The sequence below is a fragment of the Silurus meridionalis genome, chromosome 24 (assembly GCF_014805685.1).
Source record: "Silurus meridionalis isolate SWU-2019-XX chromosome 24, ASM1480568v1, whole genome shotgun sequence".
NCBI lineage: Eukaryota > Metazoa > Chordata > Actinopteri > Siluriformes > Siluridae > Silurus > Silurus meridionalis.
In genome coordinates, this window is record NC_060907.1 from 9,312,205 (window position 1) to 9,336,884 (window position 24,680).

General features: G+C 38.5%; 1 protein-coding gene across 4 annotated transcripts in view; it reads right to left on the reverse strand.

Annotated features, from left to right (window-relative positions):
- raph1b (Ras association (RalGDS/AF-6) and pleckstrin homology domains 1b) overlaps window positions 1-24,680 on the reverse strand; it is a 53,684-nt gene that overhangs the window by 11,848 nt on the left and 17,156 nt on the right. The window contains exons 2-7 of one of the 4 annotated variants that reach the window (XM_046837257.1): window positions 22,854-22,906; window positions 7,922-8,041; window positions 7,712-7,817; window positions 6,490-7,058; window positions 3,989-4,075; window positions 2,732-2,806 (exon numbers count right to left, since the gene is read on the reverse strand). In XM_046837257.1, the coding sequence (XP_046693213.1) occupies window positions 2,732-2,806; window positions 3,989-4,075; window positions 6,490-7,058; window positions 7,712-7,817; window positions 7,922-8,041 (957 nt within the window). In that variant the 5' untranslated portion in view covers window positions 22,854-22,906. The remainder of the gene's footprint in view (window positions 1-2,731; window positions 2,807-3,988; window positions 4,076-6,489; window positions 7,059-7,711; window positions 7,818-7,921; window positions 8,042-22,853; window positions 22,907-24,680) is intronic. The other 3 variants (XM_046837259.1, XM_046837258.1, XM_046837260.1) reach the window with 3 other exon arrangements.

A 24,680-nucleotide genomic window follows, 5' to 3' on the forward strand; every position in this document is an offset into this window, starting at 1 on the left:
TTTTAAAATGAGGTGACAGAATAAACAAAGGATTCAAGGCCAAGCGATTTATATGTATAAAATATGTTTACGCATGTGAAAGTCAAGGGAATAATTCCAGGATGCTAATCTTACTGTGGTGACACTGAAACCACTTTGGGGTGGGAGGTAATGAAGTACAAACACTTTGTTACTGCACTTAAGTAGATTTTTTTTGGTATCAGAACTTTTACTTCACTATTTCTTTCTGGACAACTTTCTACTTTCACTCGTTACATTTTTGTAGACAAATATCTGTACTTTCCACTTCTAACATTTTCAAAACAGACTGGTAAATTAGTTTTAATCTATTTGGAGACATCAATGTTTATTCTTCTCAGTGTTCACAGTTTTCAGCCCATCGACCTGTTTCCCGTCATTGCACGTTTTTTTTTTTGGTGTATTATTTCCCCGGCTCTCCATCACCACAGACGTAGGCTAGTTTACGACGCGAACAACGAGTAAAGCCGAAGACAACAAGAAGTATGGAGCTATCGTGGATGAGACAGAGGGACCATGTAGCCAGGGTTTGAGAAAGGTGTTGGGACACATAAAACGCTCTTAAACATAGGGATAGAGTTAGGGCTTGGGAGACAGTGTTTGTGCGCATGAGGACAGTGGAAGGGTGCGTGAGGACAGTTGTAAAGACTTGTAGGCCAATAAATGACCGCCAGAGCAAACAAATCTGGCAGCCAAGTGGCTTCAATGTTGCTGTCCTACTGTTAAACATGTGTATTTTGAGAGAAATGTGCACGTGTGCGTGACGGAGTCAAAAAAAGATCATTTATATCAATTAAGAGGATTAAAGTCTCTCCGTGACATCGCATTGGTGCATGTTTATTGGTATGTACACACATACCTGAGCTGCCAAAACATATATCCAACTCATGTCAAATTGCGAGTCTGTTTGTAAACACACAGCAATCCACAAAGCTCACAATACGTAAACAACCTTTACAAATACACATGAAGTGGAAGTGGTGCCCAATCCCGAGAGCACATTTCCCCCAATTTAAATTGTGTTTGTCACATGATCACATGGTATAACACAGATGTCCCATTTAAAAACATGTTAGCTATATAAAAATAGTAATAGCAGTGCTAAATATAACCAACAATTCATTAACAATATTAAATGTATATAAGAATTAAAGAAGCCAGTGTTATACTTAAGAAGTGGTTCATTCAAATTTAACATAATATAGATATTGAGCTCGAGTGCAACTTCTGAGTCCCCAGAAAAACAACACTATTCTCTCTATAGAAGATAAAAGATAGAATTTTTTTTTATCCCCTTTCTACAAATGTAGTTGCTGCTATCTGACACTTATTGGCTATTTCAGCACAAAAGATACCAGATTAAAAGTTTGAAGGCTAACATGGACTTTCTCGCATCTTTTCAAACTGCAGTTCATGGGCAGTGACAGGAGCAGAACAGTACTGTGTTGTTATACGGTATTGGGAATAGATCATCACACCTCAGTGTAAGACCACAGTAAGCAAATGTAGAAGAAATACAGCTTAATAAATGTCTGACCTATATTAAATATACATTTTAATTCTTATTCACAGTTTTGATAGGTGCTGTAAATAGTTTTGTAAAACATACACGTGCAAGCTCTTCTGGTGTAAAGGTCAAAAAAAGTTCTTAACCATGTACTCTATAGCTATAGAATTTTAGTAAAAGGGTTCTTCAGTCTGTTCCTTTAATTAAAAAAAAACAAAAATTCTTAACAAGTAGAATTTCCTCAAGAATGAACCCCTTTACTAAGTTGTAAACCCTTAACAAGTTTTGATGAGCATGAATATAAAATGTATTTTTAAACAACAACAAAAAACCCCACAAAAAAATTATATCCCAGAGATGAACATATGCATCTCGTACTGCATTTAAAAATAGCAACAATATAAAATGCCTTAACAATTTCTTGTAATGTCTGGCCTGTCAAAAAATACACACCTGGGTTTAATTTCCCTGAAAGAAGTGTACATATGATTTTATTTACATCAGAGCAGCTCAAACTAATTCTCATCAAACTATATTTGGAAAACTGGGCACAAACTTCCAGAGACATTTTATTTTCCTTTATTGCCACAAAAAAACGGTAAGCTGAGGCAACAAGGCTGTAATTGTTCTTAACACAATTGTCTTCCTTGTGCTCTTTATTTGATATTTGGAGTTTAGTAAATACAGTATTTATTGGATAAGCAGATTACAGCTTGGTTTAGTTCACAGTTTTCTGGTATATATTTCATTCCAGATTCGATTTTTTGTTGAAATATTGTTGGTTGTTTTGTTTACAAAACAATTAATTAAAACACAGGCCCAATTTTTAGATCTCTGCAGATCTGGTAGGTCTGGTTAGAAATCTCCCTTTTCCACTGAATTGCAATCAGCTCAGCATGCACCTATGTTTAATCCTAATCAAGGCAAGAATAAAAGAAGATCTGATCTTCAAATCAGGGATTAGAATTGTCTGGAGAATAACACAACAACAACTCCTATAAGGAGAGAAAGAAAGATGGAAATAGTGTAGGTAGATGCAGTAAAGCAATAAGGCGGAGTGGAGTAAGGCTATGCAAATCAGATGAAACTATTGGTGGAGTTAGGAGATACTAACGAACAGAGATCATTCACATGCAGAGGGATAAAAAAAAAATACAAATAAATAAATAAAAAAGAAGAGAAGGAGGAGCAAGCGAAAGGCATCACCTTGGTCAGCAAGTGAGAGGGCTTTCCTGCAATGCTTTTGACAATCAGAGAGGTCTCCCTGTCCAGGTAGGAGTGCTTTAACAACAGCAAAGGGGAAAGACAAATAAGATCAGTCAGTGCACAATGAGCAATATTTGTGATCCGGTCAATCTGGAAAATGTGCAATCGATCATTTAAAAGAAGTGTGAAAGCAGTGCATGTGTTGATTGTGGTGTATTAACTGAAGAGAAGAAATAAAAATAATAATCCCAAAGGAAATAAAGAAGTGTGATTAAATAAAACATGGGGGGAAATCATAATGAGTGACCATGATAAGCAGGAGCCATTATGTGCAACAATGTAAAGTCTTCCTGAAAGGACACCAAACAGGGTCGAGAGCATGCTCCATTTTAAACTTCTGATTGGCACTTGGTGGTGTCTACTTATCAGCAACAGTACAACAGCAAGAAGAACATTTTGAGGGGAATAAATGATGGAACAAACTCCTGACTCTAACGTGGGCTTATTTTTGTGATTTCTTTAGTTTAAGTAGTTTAAAAGAAGGTTTTGGGCTCATGATAATTTGAATGGATATCAATCAGTGTTTGACTCATTAATATCATACTATTAATATATTGATGTGCTGAGAGGAACATCAAAGTCTTTCCTGAAGTGATTAAGTAAAAAGTCTTGTGATAAAAATGAAGGAACATTATAGCCTTAATAAATCAAAGTACTTTGGATACTTAAGTACAATTGAAGGCAAATACTTTTGTACTTTTACTGAAGTGAAAGTTTAATGGGACACTTTGACTTTTATGGAGTAATTTGTTACCTAGTGTATCTCTACTTTTACATGGTTTGTGTACTTGTGGAAAGTGGGAAGTGCAAAGTGGGCCGGAAATCAACACAACTTTATGCAGCAGGAATGGAGGACTGTGGTATGGACATCATAGCAAAAACCCAACTTCAGGATATATGTGAATAAGTTTCCACTAGCAATATTAAAAAATAGTTTGGCAATCGTTAGAGGACAGGAAGTGACCTATATGGCAGGTTTACCTAAGCATGTCCAAGGAATGTTCATAAAATATACTTACAACTTATAACAAATGAATGTATTAAAAAAAGAAAAAAAGCATTGTAATAATAGAACTAACCCCTTACAGTTTCGGCTTATTATAAATCTGCAATCATATTAAAGTGAAGAACGTGAATTTGAACATTCTGAGTGGTTAAAAGCACACAAACACACATTCACATCCAACACACACTTACAGTGAACTGATCCAGTTCTTCCTCACGGGAGGTGAAGTCTAGGTGCCGTCTGGCAGCATTACCATTGACCCTTCTCAATGAGGCATGCTGGGAAAGGGGGGTGTGGTGGGACACGTGGTGACATCACAGACATACAGGTAAAGAAAGACATGTCAATCATGCAGGCAGGCAGGCAAGTAAGGTCAGGAAGCTAACTTTTGTTCCTGGATGTTGACTTTTTTACTATAATATCTCAATTATCTTAATGATAAAGGTTTTGTATTGATTTTATTAGTGTTTTCGAGGACTTCATGTTTATAATTCTTGTAATTTATTCATGAACAGTTTATCTGTTATAGATATTTTCCTTACATACTTTATCACTTGTGTCTTTTTTAAATTGATTTCTCTTATCACTCTTAGATTTCACAGATCAACAATCGTACAAGTCCCTTGCTGTTTCTAAAGAAATGAATAAAGTTTTCGAACGAGAATTATGATTAGACCTATGGACAGAACTTTGAGCATTACAGGATACATTTATTTAATGTATCTTGTACTGTTAACAGTTTTTTATCCAAATGCTTTTTGTCTATTGAAATCTACAGAACAGCAAACTGTCCTTCGATTTCCCACTTTTAATGTCCTTTGACCATTTTATACACCTAATCCTAAAGGTCCTGTCTGACATTTCTGAGCTAAAGAGCTGTAAATTAGATATTAAAGCTGATCATAAAATGCTGACGTTTCAGAAAAATCGTCATAACAAAGCTCCTATTAAATAATACGCTTAATATAAGCAGCCTGGATCCAGGCGCAGTCATGCTCATCATGCAAAATGACATTGTGAACAAAAGGGCAGGAGAGGGGACGCCACTCATGCTGTCGGCGTGGCGTTTTAACACATGCACTTGCATCAATGACTGGCATCACAATGATCATTAATTAGCTGTAGCTGTAGTGGGCAAGTGGGTTAATTGAGGACAGATACACTCATTCGTGCACATACACATACAAACAATCACACACAGGGCTGTTTTCTATTGCACACTTTAAAACTGTCAAATCTGCCAATTCATCAGTGGGAGCGCACTACAGGTACTAGCAACTTATTTTGTAAAAAAATACCTTTCCTCCATGTCCTGTTTTTAGATTTTACACACACTGTTAATTAATTAATTAATTAATTAATTAATTTGTATTACTGTCATCACCGTCCTGTCATTACTAATCCAGTTTGTCAATGGAGATGAAGAAGCCTGCTGGTTTCGGTTCGGATTTTGTTTTTGAATGTACACACACACACACACACACACACACACACACACACACACACACACACACACACACACACACACACACACACACACACACGATGACATCATGATACAAAGCTTGTTAATTCACATCTGGCTTCTGTTAATCTGAAATAAAGTAATTTGATTTCACTGTAGTAGAGTCATTGTGGCTTGCCTTTAAATTATTCTGTGTGTGGACACAAGCATGTGTTTGTATGAGTGTGTGTATGTCTGTGTGGGGCTACTTGCATGTGTGTGTGCATGCAAGAGTGTGTCTCTGAATGCGAGCGTCAAAAGCTCCGGAATGAAAACACGTCTTATATTTTGGGATTTTTCTTGCAATAATTAATTTCTCACAGCAGCACGTTTGAGTTCTATTAAACCACAGCAGTCTGACATTGATAAAAATGCATAATTAATGAATTAACTGTATATATTAATATATTTGTTATATTTATTTGCAACAAAAGTAAACGCCCCAGTTCTAAAGATATTTGTATGTCAGACAAATTATTACCTTCAGTTTTGATGGATGCTCACGCTGAAGATTCTTTCAAACATGGTAACTGTACATCTCCTTACAGAAAACACCATAATCAACACTTTCAAAATCAGTTTATGTGGAGCGTCTACCAAATATGTGCATGTCGTTACTGAATTAACTGTCAGAGCTGCTCCAATCAGAATCAAGAGTTTAACAGAGCTGTGGTATAAACCATTTTTATTTATTATGGCAGAAGGAAAAATAATAAGGTGTTTTATCCTTCAAAACATCTCCCAAAAGCCATCTTATGTTTTTCTGTCTCTACCAGAGTGTATCGTACAGGCAGAAATCCCCTACATCTGTTTTGTTCTGTTTTGATGTCTAATTCAATTTTTTGGTCACAGCCGAGCCAAAGCCTGGTGAAATGTGCCACTATTGTATTCTCACCCTGGAGCTAGAAGCACTATTGTTCTCCATGACCTCAGAATGCAGCACCCTGGGAAAGAAGTCACAGGCTTACATCATTCACTTCTGATCTCTGTTTGTGGCTTCATTCTGCATATTCTCTAAACTCTGTGAGCTCCTGTGTAAGTTTTTTAGTTTATAACTAAAGCAAAAAAAAAAAAAAAAAAAAGCGGTGGGAAAATGAATACAGAAAAAAAAAACCCATATGTAAATGGTCTTAGATGGTGTGATGCGCGTGTGTGTGTGTGTGTGTGTGTGTGTGTGTGTGTGTATACCTCTGTGTTCGCTTGGTTCTGCGCCTCACCCTCCTGCCCCCTGATGTCCAGCGAGTCCATGCTGGAGGCGGAGACGGAGTTGACGCTGGAGTGTGATGAGCGGCTGACAGAGCGTACCTCCTGGTCACTGGTCCCGCCCACCGAGCCTGCACGCCTGAGAGAGTTGCTCATGGAAGACTCTGAGGTCTGACGGGCGGCTTCGTCCATGCTCCGCGAGGCCTGCTCCAGCTGGGCCGTGATGTCATCCAGAGAGAAGTTGGAAACCATCGGTCGGCTCTGACCACCACCCACTCGCACCGTACCTGCTGGTGAGGCGTGGCTGCTGCTACACGCACTACCCCCGCTGCTGCCTCCAGCTTGTCGAGCGCTGGCTGAACGCGCGTGTGCAGCCCGCTGGCGAGATTTGGGGTCTGCAGGGCGACCGGAGGAGGAAGAGGAGGAAGAGAATGAGGATGAAGAAGAGGAAGATGAAGAGGAAGGCTTGCCGATGGTGCTGAGCTCCTGCTCGATGGAGCACAGGTCGGCCATGAGGGCATCCAGGTCCACTGGCTCACCCTGGTTTATGGCTTCTGTAGAGAAGAAAGTGTGTGTTTGTATATGCACATAAATGTGTGTGATATTTTCATGCAAAACACACTCCATTTTAATGCAACTGCAGGAAATGTTGGCCAAAGCTGCTTTTATTTATCTATTTATTTATTTATTTGTTTATATTACCTCATGTTGCCTTTGTTGCACTGTTATGGTATTATTGTAATGTTCACCGATCAGGCATAACATTTTGACATTATAACATTATGAGCGGTGAAGTAAATAACACTGATTATCTCTTCATCATGGCACCTGTTAGTGGGTGGGAGATATTAGGCAAGTTAACATTTTGTACTCTATGTTGATGTGAAAAGTGTTTAAAGGATGGAACAGTGGTGAACCGGCAAAAAGGGCATGGACTCGTTAAGGCACAAGGCTGGTCAGTGTGGTCTGATCCAACAGACGAGTTACTGTATATCATATTGCTGAAGAACTTAATGCTGTAATGGGTTGATCACTGTTTTGGCAGCAAAAGCGGGACCAACACAATATTGGGCAGGTGGTCATAATATTATGCCTGATCAGTGTATATTGCACCTTTGCACTCCCGTAATACGTTTATTGTATATTTATATATTTAAATATATGTGTGTGTGTGTGTGTGTGTGTGTGTGTGCATGTGCGTGCTGACCATTGATGTTGTACATGGAGAATCGGTAGGAGAAGTTGGCCAGGTTGGTCTCTTCTCTGAGAGGAGCTTTCTGTACTTTTCCTGGATGACGTCCATCATCCAAACTCTAGAGAAGAGAAGAGACGAGATGAGACGAGATGTTTGAGCATAAACACTACAACATATTTATCATTTACAAATCAATGTAAGACAAATGCGTTTGTGTGTAACCTGCGTGAGTTTGTCCAGCTCCCCTAGCCAAGCTCCAAACATCTTGTCCAGGTCCTGATCCTCTTTATCGCTGTCTTCCTCAGCAGCATGGTCCAGCTCATCGTCTGATACCTGTTCCATCTGGAGCACACAAGGACGAACTTAATGCTCTCGTTCTGCAATTTCAATTTCTCACACCTTGTGAGTCTTATCTGCTGTCACTGGGGCAACTCCAAGAATGCCTGGAGCATCTTTCTCAATTCTTAGATGTTATCAATCTGGCATTGTGGTCATCATATCAACAGTGTCCGAGCATTACACTTCTGATGTGACAGCTCAATATGTCTAAATATCTAATTTCATTTATTTATCTAAGCAGAAAGCTGCTCTTAGAAGAATTGATGCTGCAGTCAACAGCATTTTATTGTTGTTTATTGTGGTATGATTTTTTTCCCCAGATCACCCACCTCTCTAGTTGGTACAAATGTTGACAGTATGACTGCAACACAATGACAGTAATTTGAAAAGCTAGTCTGAAACACTAACTAGAGAATAATGCCAGAGACCTGCTGAAACCTGGAGAGAAGCTCGTACTCAACCAGATCATCCATCACACATGCCAAATACACTCTGTATCAGTGTTAGGGTAAAGCCAATAGACACACACGGCCTCAGAAAGACAGAACCCCTCTAAGATCCTTGGCATAACATCAGTCACGAGAACGAAACTGCCAACTCAATGGGTGCAACCTGGTTGCTATGACAACCCTTACCACGTCTCCCAAGACTGGCAGGGTTGCTATGGAAACAGCGATTGGCTCTTCCACTTGAGCGTTTTTTTTGCTCATATTTCTCACTAAGCAACAGCTCCCACCTTGTACCCCTGCATTACCTTCAGCATGGGGTTCAACAACAGTCTGATGTCGTATTTCTCTGTACTGATGGTTACAACCTTCATGGAACCGGGAAAAGCTGTCACAAAAAAAGCATGTTCAGTAAAACCTATTCGTGCAATTCTACTGCTTGTGGCCCTGAAGGACCTGAAGGTAATGACAGAGCACCCTCTATGGTTCAGCAAACAGAACTACTGCTCAGTTAAAGATGTCTTTTCATCATTAAAACCGGGATAAAAGAAAGATCTGACTGACTACTATACAGCACTGGGTCTGTGTGTGAAAACAGCAGAACTGTGAACGATCCCATGAGAACTTCTTGGCTAGATGTGCAACATTTTTTCCATCAGTTGCTTTTTCAATATTGCTCAATATAATCTAATAGAAACTTGTCTGTCAGTGCACCAGGATCTACCTCCAACCACTTATGTATGTGTGCTACCACAGCTAGTTATGAAACACTCAGGTCTGATGTTCTCTTTTACATAAGATCATGCATATAATTTTTCCTACAAAACACCACAGTGAAATATATAAAGCTTTGTGTCCAACCGTTTACACTAAAAAACTGGAGAAACAACCCATACACTCTCCTTTCCTTCTTTATGTCTTAATCACTTGACCCTCAGTGATGAAACTTTTGTATAACTGAAAGGAACACTGTGAGGTTTTAATCTCAGGACAGTTACAGAGCCACAGCTGGATTTTAAACCTTAGCTGCTCATTTTAAATATGTTTATCCATCATGCAATGCCAGTCCCGGTATCAGAGTCCAGCAGCGGAAACCCTGAGAGTCATTTTAGCTTTCAGAATGACTTTGATTTGGTATTTTACATCCAAACTGACCTAGGAAATGGAGGTTTGGATTAAAACTATAAGTAATATGAATATACTAATATCCAATTTGCCTAGAAACTAGAATACATTTTAGTATCTCAAATGGTTTTGTCTAAACATATTCACTATAAAGACAGAGGTGCAGGTATTTATGATAAATGTATTTCAAATACGTATTTATAATATAAAATAGGATTTGTTAATTTGTATTTGATAGGGTTGATGAAAATAGCTTCAAATTTGTATTTTTATAGTTTTAAAATACTTGGTAAAAAGTCGACATGATGACATCATAAAAATGCGGCCTCTGATTGGTGCCTACTCAGCAGTTTACCCAGACTTGTTAAGAACAGAAAATTGATCCTTATGGAAGAAGGTGGTGAAGGTAAGAAATGTGCAGCCTGTCAGCTTTTAAATAGATGTCCAGTGATTGATAAATAACTTTTTGATTGCCGAATACTGAACCCTAATTGAAGTAGCTGTTTAGTAGGTTCATGATTTTTCATAAATGACTGCCTAACACATAATATATTATTATATTTATTATTAACAATCAAATGATTAATTAGTTAGAAACTAGTTATTATATATATTATATATTATGAATGACTTGTTTGTTATTAAGTGAGTGTTGCTGATGTAAAGTTGCCCTTCGTTACCAAACACCAAATAACTAAATTAGGATACAATTATGAGTCATTCACAAACTGTTCAACATTAAACTGTTGGTTGCTGTCAAACTAACCTTCATCTGGGAGATCACTGGGAAATCTATGTGAATATTTGATCTGTTAACTGGTTGCATATGTCAAATTTATTGCATGACTCTGCAATCAAACTACTGAACACTTTTGGGATGAATTGAAACACTGACTGCACACCCAGGCCTCCTCACCTCACCTACATCAGTACATGACGTTACTCAAACCTGAATTCTTCCAAAAAGAATGGAGATTATTATTACAGAAAATGAGGACTAAATGAAAATAGAAAAACTTTGTCCATATGGTGTAGGTGTGGTTAAGCTCCAGACTCAAGTCAGACTTCTTCATATCTGTCCATCTCTGTCTTTATTCAGCATTGGTGTTTGTTATGTCCCATCTGGTCTAGTATGATCTCTCACAAAAAAACAAAACAACCCTCCTCTTTTTTTTTTTCACAGGGCTGAAATCAGCAGGAGATGTTAAACTACAGTGGGTAGATACAACACACCCTGTGGTTAGACACACAAATGTCTGGTTTTCATTTCACCAGGGCAGCTGGGGACATCCATCTCTCATTCAGAGAAACAAATACAAAGACTTAGTGGGGGACTAAAATCACATTTTGAAGAGTTTCAGTCCATCTTGTTTAAGATTTTAGTTGCCTAAAGTAGTTAGGTATTGAAAAAACAGGAAAGGGCACTGAATAAATTCAATTGCTTTAATAAATTAAAATATATATAAATGTAAAATAATTATATATTTTATTGAATTTACCGTCATTTTTTAAGAATAAATAAATATATTTCTGGTCTAAATAGGAAGGCAGGAGTGTTGCACCACTAATTATAAAAATGTGAGTTAGAAGTGGACACAAACATACCTTTGACAAACTCATAATAGCTGCAAGGTTTACTTTCATCACCATTTATAGGTGTGTGTGTGTGTGTGTGTGTGTGTGTGTGTGTGTGTGTGTGTGTGGGTTAATGCAGCTGTTTTAGACAAAACACCACCTGGGGAGGTCTGCCATTAACGCCCAGTGCGCGCACACAAAAAAACAAAAACAAAAAAGTTTACATTTGAAAATAATGTTGTTTATTTTAGATTAACTTTTAGATTTCTTAAAAATAAAGATGAACCAGTAGTTTTAACAGGACTGTCAAATTTTCATAGGCTGGACTGGGTGTAAAAATTTGACATTAATAGCAAAGAAAAATGTATGCGTGCGTGTGTGTGTGTGTGTGTGTGTGTGTGTGTGGGTGTATTTGTGTGCGCGCGCGTATAAAAAAAAAAAATAATAATAAAAGGGGGTTGAACACTTCAATTCGCTCCCATGAGCAATTTGGACAGTGTTCTCCCACCCTGCAGCTGCTCCCTCTTTCTCCTTCAGTATGTACTGTTTCTCTCACTCACTCTCACACACACACACACACACGCAAAGTCTGACATCAGGATTGGAAAGAAAGGAGGAAAAGAAAATGAAGGAGGGATGACCTGACTCCCCTTTCCGTTTACAAACACAGACACTGTCAGTGTGTTTAACTCTGTTACAACCCTTGAAAACACACACAGCTCTCTTTTCAAATCTAATCAAGCGCTGTGCACCACCTGCCGCTTAAAGCCTAACTGAATTATCAGAGGAGAACAGTGTGTGTGTGTGTGTGTGTGTGTGTGTGTGTGTGTGTGTGTCGCAGTATGTGTATATATACAATCCACCTGACTGGCATCATGCCTGACTGCCCTCTACTGGAAAACCTGTGATGCCCTTTTACACTGATCTTAGATCAGCTCTGTTTATGATGTAAGGCAATCACAGAAATAAAACTGATCTCTACACTGCGAGTATATGATCACATGATCATCTTCACATGTGATTAAAATACGCTGAAATCTTCTGTTTCTGTTCAGACTTCAGCTCAGTGCCCCAACCGTCACATTTCTTCAGCCGTGTTTCTCCAGCATAAGCTTTAAGTTATATCGCTTTAATTGTAACACATAGATGCAGGTTACTATAGGCTTGAGTTATAGTTGAGAAGGCTTTAAATAAACGTCTGAGTTTAAAAAGTTATCATAGCCCTGCTGGTGACATTTGATTATGTCTTAGTAAATGGACTTGGAAATGGACTTGAATACAGAGTCATGGTGTAAAGTGATGACCTTTGGGATATTCGCGCCTGTACGGTTTCACGAACGAATTGAACGGATTGACCTTTTGAGATCTACAGTACAGTGGTGCTCTACAAATGGCCAATTGTGACAGCCAACTAGAAAACGGACAATGTTGAATGGCTGTTTCGTCAAACGGGGATTAATGTTTGGGTGTGGAGGAAGGAAGGGGTATTTTTAGTAGTGTGCCACCACCCGCTCCACGACCCCAGTACATTACATTTCTATCGTGTGAGCTTTTGGTGTATGAAAGGGCTCTCTGATTGTGCGACCAATAAGGGAAAACCCAAAAAAGAGTTCCAACTCAAAGACGGATGGATTGGGCTTAAAAAATGCACGAGAATAACCACTGGAGATGACGCTAGCTCATGTATATTAGTTGTGGTCAGCGGCAGCGAAGCTTCAGTTTCACACAAGAGCTACTGTATATACGGGAATTCCCTTCAGAAAACCAGGCAATTTTAAGTGTTGATGTGAAAACAGTTTTGCCCCCTGGCTCTTAATGGTTAGAACAGAAGTATAGATGACTGCTTCAGTGCAAGTACCCTTGTGAGGATGATGTCACTGTGAGAGCTTTAGAGTTAATATTTTACATGGACCACATTGTGCTCAAGTCAGGAGCATGTAAAATATCTGAAACACAAAAACGTGTTACAAAATAATGAGGAAATCTATAAGGTGATGTGTTTCTCCCCAAATTTAATAAAAGAGATTTTTAGTTTATTTGATTGTCTATGGGAGCACTTACTTATGACGAATGTGTGCTGCCTAATATCATACGGCATTCAGGAAACAAGTTCCTATTATCACTAATGCTAATAGGAGCCAAAAACATTTGAATCATACACTTCCTTTTTTCCTTTTAAAAATATTACTACATCATATTACAAAAACAACAACAACAAACTACAGAAAGCACAAAGTCTTTTCATCTGCCCTCTGGCTGAAAACGTATTAACTGTTACTAAGCTCTGGCACTGGAGCATCTGTTTATAGGTGATAGTCAATTGTCACTTTATATAGGATAGATATTAAATAGGAACACCTGTATACCTGCTTATTTATAGTCTTCTCATCGGTCAATCATGTCAAGTCAAGTCAAGTTTATTTGTATAGCGCTTTTCACAACAGACATTGTCTCAAAGCAGCTTTACAGAAATCAACAGTTAAGGTGAATGGTGTGCATTTGTCCCTGATGAGCAGCCGTGGCGACTGTGGCAAGGAAGAACTCCCTTAGATGTAATGAGGAAGAAACCTTGAGAGGAACCCGACACAAAAGGGGAACATCAAGAGTTTGATCATAATGTAGCATCAGCACAATGCATAAAATCATTCAAATGCAGGTGAAGAGCTTCAGGAAATGTTTTTCATAATGAAAATATGAGCAACACTGTGCTATTAGACGCTATATGGCAAAAGTACTGGGACAAATGGCTTTTTCCAGCCATGTGGATCTTTTTGGTTCTTCCCAAAACTGTTAACACAAGGGCTTGAACTTAGAGGCCCTTGGCAATTCTAGCATTCCAGCATGAAAATGCCCCTGTGCACAAAGACAATTCCTTGAAGATATGCTTTACACGGGTTGGAGTAAAAGATCTTAAGTGGCCTGCTAAAAAGCTCTGACCTCAACCCAATTGAACACATTTGGGATGAACTGAAACACTGACTGTATCTCAGGCCTCCTCCCCCTACATCAGTACCTGAATTTACTATCACCCTTGTGGCTAATTGTGCACACATCTCCACAAGCACACTCCAAAATCTAACTCTTACCACAAAAGTGGAGGTTATTAGAACAGCAAATGTGGACTAAATATGGAATAGAATGTTCAACAAGCAAATATGAATCTTAGGCACGGGTGTCCACAAACATTTGTCCATCTAGTGTAATGGATCTTTATGTGTATTAGAGAAAAAAAGGCTGAGGTAAGGATTCGGTTACGAAATGCTGATCTCAGACCTGTCCTAAGTGTTTAAGTATCAAACACTGCATTCACCTCTGACTGAAATAGCAGCGTATTGAACCTCAGAAATACGAGACGTCAGTTATCGCATTAAGTCAGAAATATCTTCAATTAAACCACTGGTCCATGTTGTGAGCAAAGGCATTTGTAGCCCTTGGGGAAATTTATGTAACTTTTTTTCAGGTGATGCAGATCAGTTCTGCGATGTGACTGATGATGAAGTAATTAGCATTTGATGAAGTAATAGCTTTCTCAGATGATTGTGAAGGACATGAGGACATTATAAATCCCTGCTCCCCACTAAGGTGCAATTCCAGGACAAGTTTTCTAAGGAATTTACAGAAACAACTGAGGAAAACTTCAACATTCTCAGCAATTCTGACTGGTCCTAATATTATTCATATACGCAGATTTTAAAGGCAACATGTTAGCTAGCTATAACCTCAACCAGGCATTAGCTAGCTTTTTCTTTTTTTTTTTTACTTTAATTCTTTGGACTTAAGTCTCAAAAGATAAATTCCACAGGTTTCACTCGATTGCATCAATTACATCAAAACACATTAGCGTCTGTTCCTTGACTCTGAGCCGTCAGACCCTTCACACACATGAATGTGCACTCTGGTATCATTTTACGCAGGCTGGTACCTTGATAATTGCAACCATTTCATTGTAATGATCAACCTGTTCCTCCACACACAGGCGCTAATCATATCACTTTCACACAGCACACACGTGGGACACTTTGAGATCATTCTTCTGCCTAACCATGTGTGAGATAAACTACGCATGTTGGTCTGGAGGGACTAATAAAATGACGTCCTTGCTTGACTGTTTGATTGGGTCTCGAGTAAGGATCCAGTCCCTCACACATTCCTTTCCTCTTTCCTCTCTCCCTCTCTCTCCATCTCTCCTTCACCGCATTCTCTGTCGTCGTCACTCGCTTTATTCCTCTCTCTCTCTGTCTATTTCAGTCCACATTTCTACACTTAGTTCCCTAGCAACACTCATGTGGTTCTGATATACACCATTTTCAAATAGTGAGCTTCTCCATCACTCCACTTCCTCTCCATGAGCAGGGTAGAAATGAATGTATAGTGTTTTATATATATATATATATATATATATATATATATATATATATATATATATATATATATATATATATATATATATACACACATACATATACACATACATATACATACATATACACATACATATACATACATATACACACAGACACACACAGACACACACAGACACACACAGACACACACAGACACGTACACAAAATATAGAATGAACATCACTGTTTTATTATTATCTGTATTTTTATAACCTTTATTCAAGTCAGTGGATATACAAGCAAAGTGGCTGCTTTGGGTTTCCCCATTTATCTTGTAAAGTGATTGTGCGATTCAAAAACGAAACATTTAAAGTTGGGTCGATATTGACTGGTGTCAGCCAATGTACAATTTGTACAGTTTTATTCTCAGATTGTTTTGTGTATTTTCTTCTTTATTTGGTCACTGACTAATTTCTGCCCTTCAGTTCTTCCAATTTGCAAGGGTATAACATCTGTTTCCTCCAGGACACGTAAATATATTTAACTAGTTTTTTTAAAAGACGACATCCCATGGCAGCATGGCACACTTTATCTGCTATCACACGCTATCGGCCCTCTTTAGCATACATGAACTCTTACTAGACAATTGTGATTGGCTAGTTGATTCACAAAGGAAAAAGTATACCATCCCTTCCACTCAAACTCATGATCTCTAAGCAAGAGGGCCAAGATTTTATGAGTATATGAATAAATGTTTGACTTTGAGAAATTAAAAAAAAAAATCCTCCCAGGTTTACACACAAATATCCTAGATCTTTTTTACACAGCAAATCATTTTTGCAATGTTCACTTTGAGATGCAGCATATGTCAATCATGACGATGGAAAGTTAAAAAGATGTAAAGTTTTAAAGAGAGCCTAATATCACTAAACATTTCACTGGTCGGGAACCAGTTAGACAATGGTGAAGTCAGACAATATAGATGATGAATGTTGTACAATCAAATGTACATAATTGCGATTCTGCTGCTTTTACACTTGCACACAGTCAGACATCATTCTGCCTCAGAATTGAGTTGCCACCAAACATAACCTTTTAACATTCAACAAGATTCAGTACTAATCTGTTGTTAGATTCTGTTTCAAATAGAAATCTTTTGACCTTCGTGTCACTGGTGGGTCATCGTTAAATATGGTTAATTATCCAAAATACAATTTTGCATTTAATTATAAAAAAAAAAAATCGGAAGATTCTATAAGAAGATAAATTAAGACAATTTTGTTCCACAATTTAATTCCAAGTGATTTATACAATACTTGTGTAAAACAACACTCTGTTTATGGCTGTATTTAATTATAGACTCCTTTATATTAAAATTATTTAAAAAAATTTAATAATTGTAAATAAAATTGGACCACACTAATAGACACTGTAGGAATGAAGATGCTGTGAGGCAACAATAATTACAGCAGCTGTAATGAAATGATCTGAAGGACCTGTAATGCCTAATTGCAGATAAGAACGCTCTCTCTCTCTCTCTCTCTCTCTCTCTCTCTCTCTCACTCAACACACACATACACACAGCTGTTTTTAAACAGATGCTTGGTTTCTGATGCAGGACACTGGCACTAGTGTGTGCATGCTGGCCTTCAGTCTGCGTGTTTTAATGAACCGGTGAAGGCGTCCATCTTCACTCTCCTGACAGCAATTTGTGCACAGAGTGAGAAGCAGGACGAGCATTTTATTTTATTTTTTTTGAGTGAGAGCCAGACTGCAGAGTGCAATGACATCGTTTCCTCAGCCTTGCATGACAGTGCAGAAATACAATCACATCTAATCAAGACACTAAAGCCCTCTCCTGGTAATGAGAGCAGATCCAGAGAGTCTACATGACAGCAACAAAGGATATTTAAGTGAATTATTTATGTGAACTAGTTTACACAAACACAATTATATGTAGGCATTTTCATTTTGCATTTTATAATAACCGCCCCACTCTTATTGAAAGATGTTTCACTAGATTTTGGAGTGTGCTTGTCAAGATCTGTGCTCATTCAACCACAAGGGTTTTAGTAAAGTCAAGTACTGATGTAGGATGAGGAGGCCAGGGGGGCTGACAGCATTCTAGTTCATCGCAAAGTTGGTTAATAAAATAGAAATCTAATGCTTTTAATGTTGTTTGAAGTAATCTGACTAGTTAAAGCACTAAATGGACAAAAGTATTGGGACATTTTTTCCACATGTGGATCTTCTCCAAACTGTTACCACAAAGTTGGAAGTACACAAATGTATAATATATTTTGAGAATGATTCAAAGTTCCCTTCATTTAAACTAGGAGATCCAAACCTGTTCCAGCATGACAATGCCCCTGTGCACAAAGTCAGCTTCATGAAGATATGGTTTACATTTGTTGTTGTTTTGTTGTATGGTTTACATTTGTTGTCAATCACCTTTGGGGTGATTTTTTTCATGCTGACTGCACCCCAAGTCTCCTCACCCTACATCAGTACATGACTTTACTAATGCCATTGTAGCTAAATCTGGTGGAACATCTTCCCAGACGAGTGCCGATTTTTATAACAGTAAATGGGGACTAAATGTGGAAAGAGATGTTCAAAAAGCACATACCAATTTTATGGTCAGGTGTCCACAAACCTTTGTCCATACACAGAGACCACGTGATTACCCATGAACCTCTATCAGTGAACAACAAAACCAAAACTTCTTCAGTAGACAACATTAAAATTAAGGAAAATATATTACCAGGATTGACAAGATGCTTGGCACGATGGTGTATCATGCAAACGAGTGCTGACTATTTTAGGAGGTGCTTATTCAAAGCAGTGTTATACAACAGAGGAAGTTTTGGCGTCTCGTGACTGTGTGAGAGTATGAAAGGCCTATTAGGATAACTATGTGCTTGTTTCCATGTATATCCCTTACAGGTTGAAGGTAGCTTCAGATGAACGCTCTGATATGAATACTTCAAAACCACTCAGTTTCAGAATCTAGATACTCTTCAAATAACTCTTCCATTTGTGACATTATAGTTCTAAAATGTTCCAGCCACTGATGAAAATATTTAAACATAAACAATCTCACATCTGTCTCATGACCAATCGAGGCACAAAGGCACAACTCGCCGCCGCTGGTGCTAGCATTCAGCACACATGGGTTTTATAGGAAGTATATACACATATTTTGACCTGCCTGGAAGGTGGGGTTAGACAGCATGCTAAATCAAGCTTAAACCATTCCGGTTTAATTATCACCTCCGTCTTCATTCTACTTGTCTTCCACTGCTCATTAGTGCTGTTCTGTAGACCTCCTGTGCCACACAGAGACACTTCCTTTTTAAATCCCCCTGAAAATTTTTAGCTTTTCTCATTCTTGTTGTATCAGCACGGTTGTGGTATTACTGCAACGATGTACAATCATCATCATCATCATCCTCAGCTGTCTTATATAAACCATGGGTCAAAGGTTAAACATTGCTCTTTTCTGCTAGTGTATTGGCTCCTCGTCATGTGATCAGTCAGCTGAGGATGTGAAGTTCTCCTGGACATTTTTGACTGGTTCGTATCATCATCCTGATTTATTACTCTAAAAATTGTCAATAATTAACTAATTTACACACACACACACACACACACACACACACACACACACACACACACACACACACACACACACCTTTCCTATTTCTGGTTTTGAACTGTTTATGAGCTACACAAAACAGCACAGCCTTAAACATGTATATTAGCCGACACACACAAACACACGCACGCACACAAGAGCAGGTGGTTGCTTCAAGTGATACCAGAGACAATTCAACACACAATACACACCATGGAAGAGAGACAGAGAGAAGAGAGTGCTGCAGTGTGTGTGTGTGTGTGTGTGTGTGTGTGTGTGTGTGTGTACAGCAGCTCTAAAACGTGTCTTTCTGTGTAAATTTAAGCAGCAGCAGGCTTCACCCCTCTGCATACTGAGCAGCTGGGAATGCCGCTCTTCCCCCCTGAAGTCCCGTGGCACACTGTCGTACTCCAGTTGGTCCGTGACCTTTGACCCTGGGAGGCAGCTGGCTGAAGATTGTTTACTACAGAACAGAAGACGGCTTTGTGTTGTGAGGAGCTACAATTAGCAGCAGTTGTGTCAGTAGATCAGTACTGTAATAATAATGATGAATGTGTGACCATCATTAACACCAGGTGACTAGAATGACGGACAGATAAATGTGTTGGAGCCACAGTGCGTTGTAAACAATCTTACTAAAGGAGGTGTGGCATCTGTCCCTGTCAGTCGGACAGAAAGGGGCATGGCCCCTGTGCCTATGTAAGCCCGTAAAGGAAGCATGGTTTGTGTTTAAAGGTCCCAGTAAAGGAGGCATAACCTCTGACAGGCCCAGTAAAAGAGATATGGCCTTTGTGTCAGGCAAATGCAATGAAACAAGCAGGGCCTTTGGCCTCATCTTTCCCAATGAATAAGGTGTGGCCTCCGTGTCAGGCAATTACAACGAAAAAGGTGTGGCCTCTGCCTCTGGCAGCCCCAATGCAGGAGGTGTGGCCTCTGTGAACCCCAGTAAAGAAGGTATGGGCTCTGCCAAGCCCAGGGAAGGAGATGTGGCCTCTTTGTCAGGCTCTCAACACTGATCCACACTCTATTACATCAGAATAGCACTATAGTGAACTATTCGATTATTTACATGTACCTTGCGTACATTAGGATGTATAAAAACTGTTTAAGCATGCACACTAGTGTTAGTGTCCTGCAACAGAAGGACCAATACACACCCCGAATGTTTTCTTCACAACAATTGCTACATGCTGGTGTAAAACCTGAACTACCGAGTGTGTGAACAACACATTTAACAATAGGATATTGTCAGCATGGTCACTAGTCTACAGCATGTAGTGCAATGCCGAGAGACAAGCCAACATTTCACAATCTCTGGATCTCTGCAGTAAAAATTCCAGCACACTCTATTTTACTGTACTCTCAGGGGGTCTGCAGAACCCCACATGTTTTCAGTTAAACGGCATCCTCAAAAACCCTGGCTCTTTCCATCACCACGCTGGTCATGACTCTCTCCATTCAGACCTCTATTTGCGATCCCTGGTCAGACCTCTTCTGCTTTGTAATCTATAAAAACATGTGCTGCATTCAGCTAACTAGCGTCCATGTTCACCAGCATCACGCTTCAGGAGATGCTGTGCTAATTACTCATCGCCTTTTAGTCACATCCTCTGAAGGATTTCACAGCCTGAGCTGGATCTCCGAGCTATTCTCGGGTAGTGAAGCAGAAAAACTCCAATTAGTCTCACTGCAAGACTTCTAGTAGATTTAGTATTTACAGCAGAGTTAAATGACCAAACGGTTTATCCAAAAGTCGGCACACTTTCCAAAATATATCTTAATCATTATTAATTAATGTTATGAACAGAAAGAACTGCACCAACTGTGATTAACACTGCTGATAGACACATTCATTATTGATTACTTGATCTACCACTAAGCTGCATCAATGATGGCTGATTGATCTCAAGCTCCGCCCATGCTTGGTTACTGTTGCTATGCAGATCAAACTTTTGTCAAGCTCAAATAATTTAAACTACCACAAGACAAAACATTATTTTTTTCGAAGCATAAACAGCTAATCACAAGGTCCACTTTAGGCATTTCAAAGCATTTTTTGAACAAACAAAATATTTATACAACAAACAAATAAAAATGATTGAGTTCCTCAGTATGGCCAAAAATCAAACGTGATTGAGAGCTGAAATGATATGTTTCCTTCTACCAAACATTATATTCAAATTAAAGATGCCATGGTTCCTCTTATTTATGATTTCATAATATTTGAAATGAAATAAACAGAAAACATGACTTCGTAATTTGCATAACTATTGCAGTTACAAATTCAAAGTTTTAATACAGTGAAACTTACAGTACAATGAAAAATACATTCATTTAATAAAAATTTCAGTGATCTCTAATGAGAGACATAAAGCTGGTCCTTATTTTCAAAGGGCACTGTTTTCTCTTTTTTTCTCCCTTTTCTCATAAATGGCATGGCAGGGAAAAATTGAAGCTCACCAACTTTGACCAACCTTGGCCTACAAGCTCTGGGCATCTCTAGTTTATTACTTTGTCAACTTGAAAAAACATACAGCAGAGCAAACAGATGTCTTTAGATACCTGCAAATCACAGTTTTATTTAAATGCTTGTACAACAATATTACTGTATCCATAATGTTTTATAAAAAGTAATCTTAATAAACCAACTAAAAATGTGTAGCTGTTTAACAAAGAATGCGTGATTGTTGTTACAGTGACATCTGTAAGGAGACGTTTATTGGAACATAATTAATATAATCAGTCTGCTACAATGGCTTAGGGGTTGCAATTGCCATGAACAGTTTTGTGTTTAAGTGTCAATAAGTGAACAGTTAATAACCTCAACAATGATGAAAGTATAATAAGTGGACATTTGGTGTCACCCAGATGACCAGTTCACTTTTAAGTCTGGTTCCCCTCAAGGTTTCCTCCTTATACCATTTCAGGGAGTTTTTTCCTTGCTACTGTTGCCAATGGCATGCTCAATAGGGATAAACTTCTAGGAAATAAGTTATGACACTAAAATGTACATTCTATTTAATTATATAAAGCTGCAATGTCCATTATTTAAAGTGCACTACAAATAAACTGAATTAAATTATTTAACATCCAATGCATTTTTTTTTTTTTCAGTCAGTACATTTTCCTAATGGAGGACTTTCCAGTTTGCATGTAACAAGACCTTCCTTATCCCTTGTTTCATCAGTTTCAAGAGACTAAACAGGACAGACTGGTCAACTTTTTATACTGGCTGTAACTGTGGCTTTTTCAACTGCTCAGCATCAAATGTACAGCTTGCATTTTTTGACTACATTAAAAATGATTGTTCTCGACAAAAACTGCTGTGGTATAAAGAGGCATAAAACGCTGAAGTGTGCTGCATTGGAAAAGAATCAACCAGCATGTGGTAACCGTAACTCCACATCACATTTAGCTGCTTAATGCTACCCTGTCATTGACTTGTAACTGATGTTTCATTTTCAGGCTCAAACAAAGTGGATTAATATTCCCCAAATGCCCCCCCACCCCACGGCCCCACCGCCCGCCTCACCCTACCAAACCGAATATCCATTAATTAACTCATTCATTACAAAGAATTTGGATAAGAAGTGAGCATCACATTTGCATTTGACTATGTTCCTTGTTCTAGGAAGTCTGTCAACACACACACACACAAAAAATAACAGAGTATAAACACAGATACCTACCTTTGGATGTTCCCTCTGTGTTCAGGTTAAAATCCAATGAGGTTTGGAGAAACCTGGGAAAGGAAGGACAGAGAGAAGGAACAAGTCATATTCAGAGTGGAGCTAAAACAAATTAGCTGTAAGTGGTGCGAGGGGCTGCACATCCAACTGCTTTTAGTTCATATAAATTCAGCCAGAATTGCTGTCTAAGCACACACACACACACACACACACACACACACACACACACACACATCACAAATGTGAGCTATAGCAGCTGCGTGGCTGAGTGCATGTGTCTCCTACATATTAACACCCCCAACACACACACACGCACGCACGCACGCACGCACGCACGCACGCACGCACGCACGCACGCACACGCACGCACGCACGCACACACACACACACACACACACACACACACACACACACACACACACACACACACACACACACACACACATATATATATATATATAAATAAAATAAAGTATTTCTACATTCACACTTTATTTATTTATTTTGCTCAATATATTTGTTTTTCTTACACTCAAAATTACACTTAGTCAAGCACAGCCGAGCCAATTAGAAGGATGAAAATCACCTACACATTCATCATGGAACAAAGAACAGACTGTATGAGTGTGTGTGTGTGTGTGTGTGTGTGTGTGTGTGTGTGTGTGTGTGTGTGTGGGCGCGTGTGTGAGAAACCAAAAAAAAAAAGGCACCCTAACCCTCAGATCGCAGCTGCGCGCTGGACCGCAACTGCGCAAGCCGTCTGTCTGCGTAGCAGCCGAGCCCTGGGTGTGTGTGTGTGTGTGTGTGTGTCTTGCATGACAAAGAGACGTCTCACCAAATTGCCCACCATGTGCTCTTTTGTAAACTCACGTGTTGAGTCCAAAATTAGCATCACAGAATGACTAAACCCAGCCGAAGTCTGAGTTCACTGAGTAAACTGTTTATATGTGTAGGTTTTTGCCAGTGAGTCAGGAGGAACTAAATCCTAAATCAATAAAATGGAATGTAATTGTAAATATGTGTGACAAATAAAGGCTTCTTTTACATTTTAAAACAAACAAAAAAACTGATGTTTCAGGAAATCTGAAAAGTTGGAAAGAAATAAGTTCAAAATTAGTGTTTGAAAAATAAACAGCAACTATACTATATTGTAGAACATATAATTCAGATCTTTTAGGTAAAGAAAATATTCACTACAGAATATCCCATAGTCCCTCAAACTATAGATTATACACATCTTGTTTTAGAAATATAAAGCCATTATTGTTACTGTGTCTCGAATAATGTGAAAGTGTCTTTAATAAGAAGTACTCTTATTTTTTTAACATAATCTCAATCTCCTTTATCTGTACTCTTATAAACAACTACCACAGACACAAATAACATATGTCGGAACTGAGAAAAGAACAAAACTGGAATTCTGTGAAAAAAAAACTCACTTGGATTAAGTCATATATGGTTCTTTCCCAAACTGTTACCACAAAGTCTTTAGATGTGGTAGCGTTCAATTTTTCCCTTCACTTGAATAAGGAGACCCAAACCTCTTCCAGAATGACAAAAACAGCTCCAAGAAGATAAGCTTTAAATGGGTTGCAATGAAAGATCAGCTCGGACTTCAACCCTACTGAACACATTTGGGATTAATTGGAACACAGGCCTCCTCACCCTATATCAGTATACCTGACTTTTAGGTTTTCTCAAAATGTTTTTAAAAATGAATTTATATTATTTATTATTTAGCAAGAAATGAGTGAAGACACAGTTTTGTGGATTCTAGTGTTTCTTGAATGCCATAAAACCTTGGAGAAGGTGTTCCACAGCTGTAGA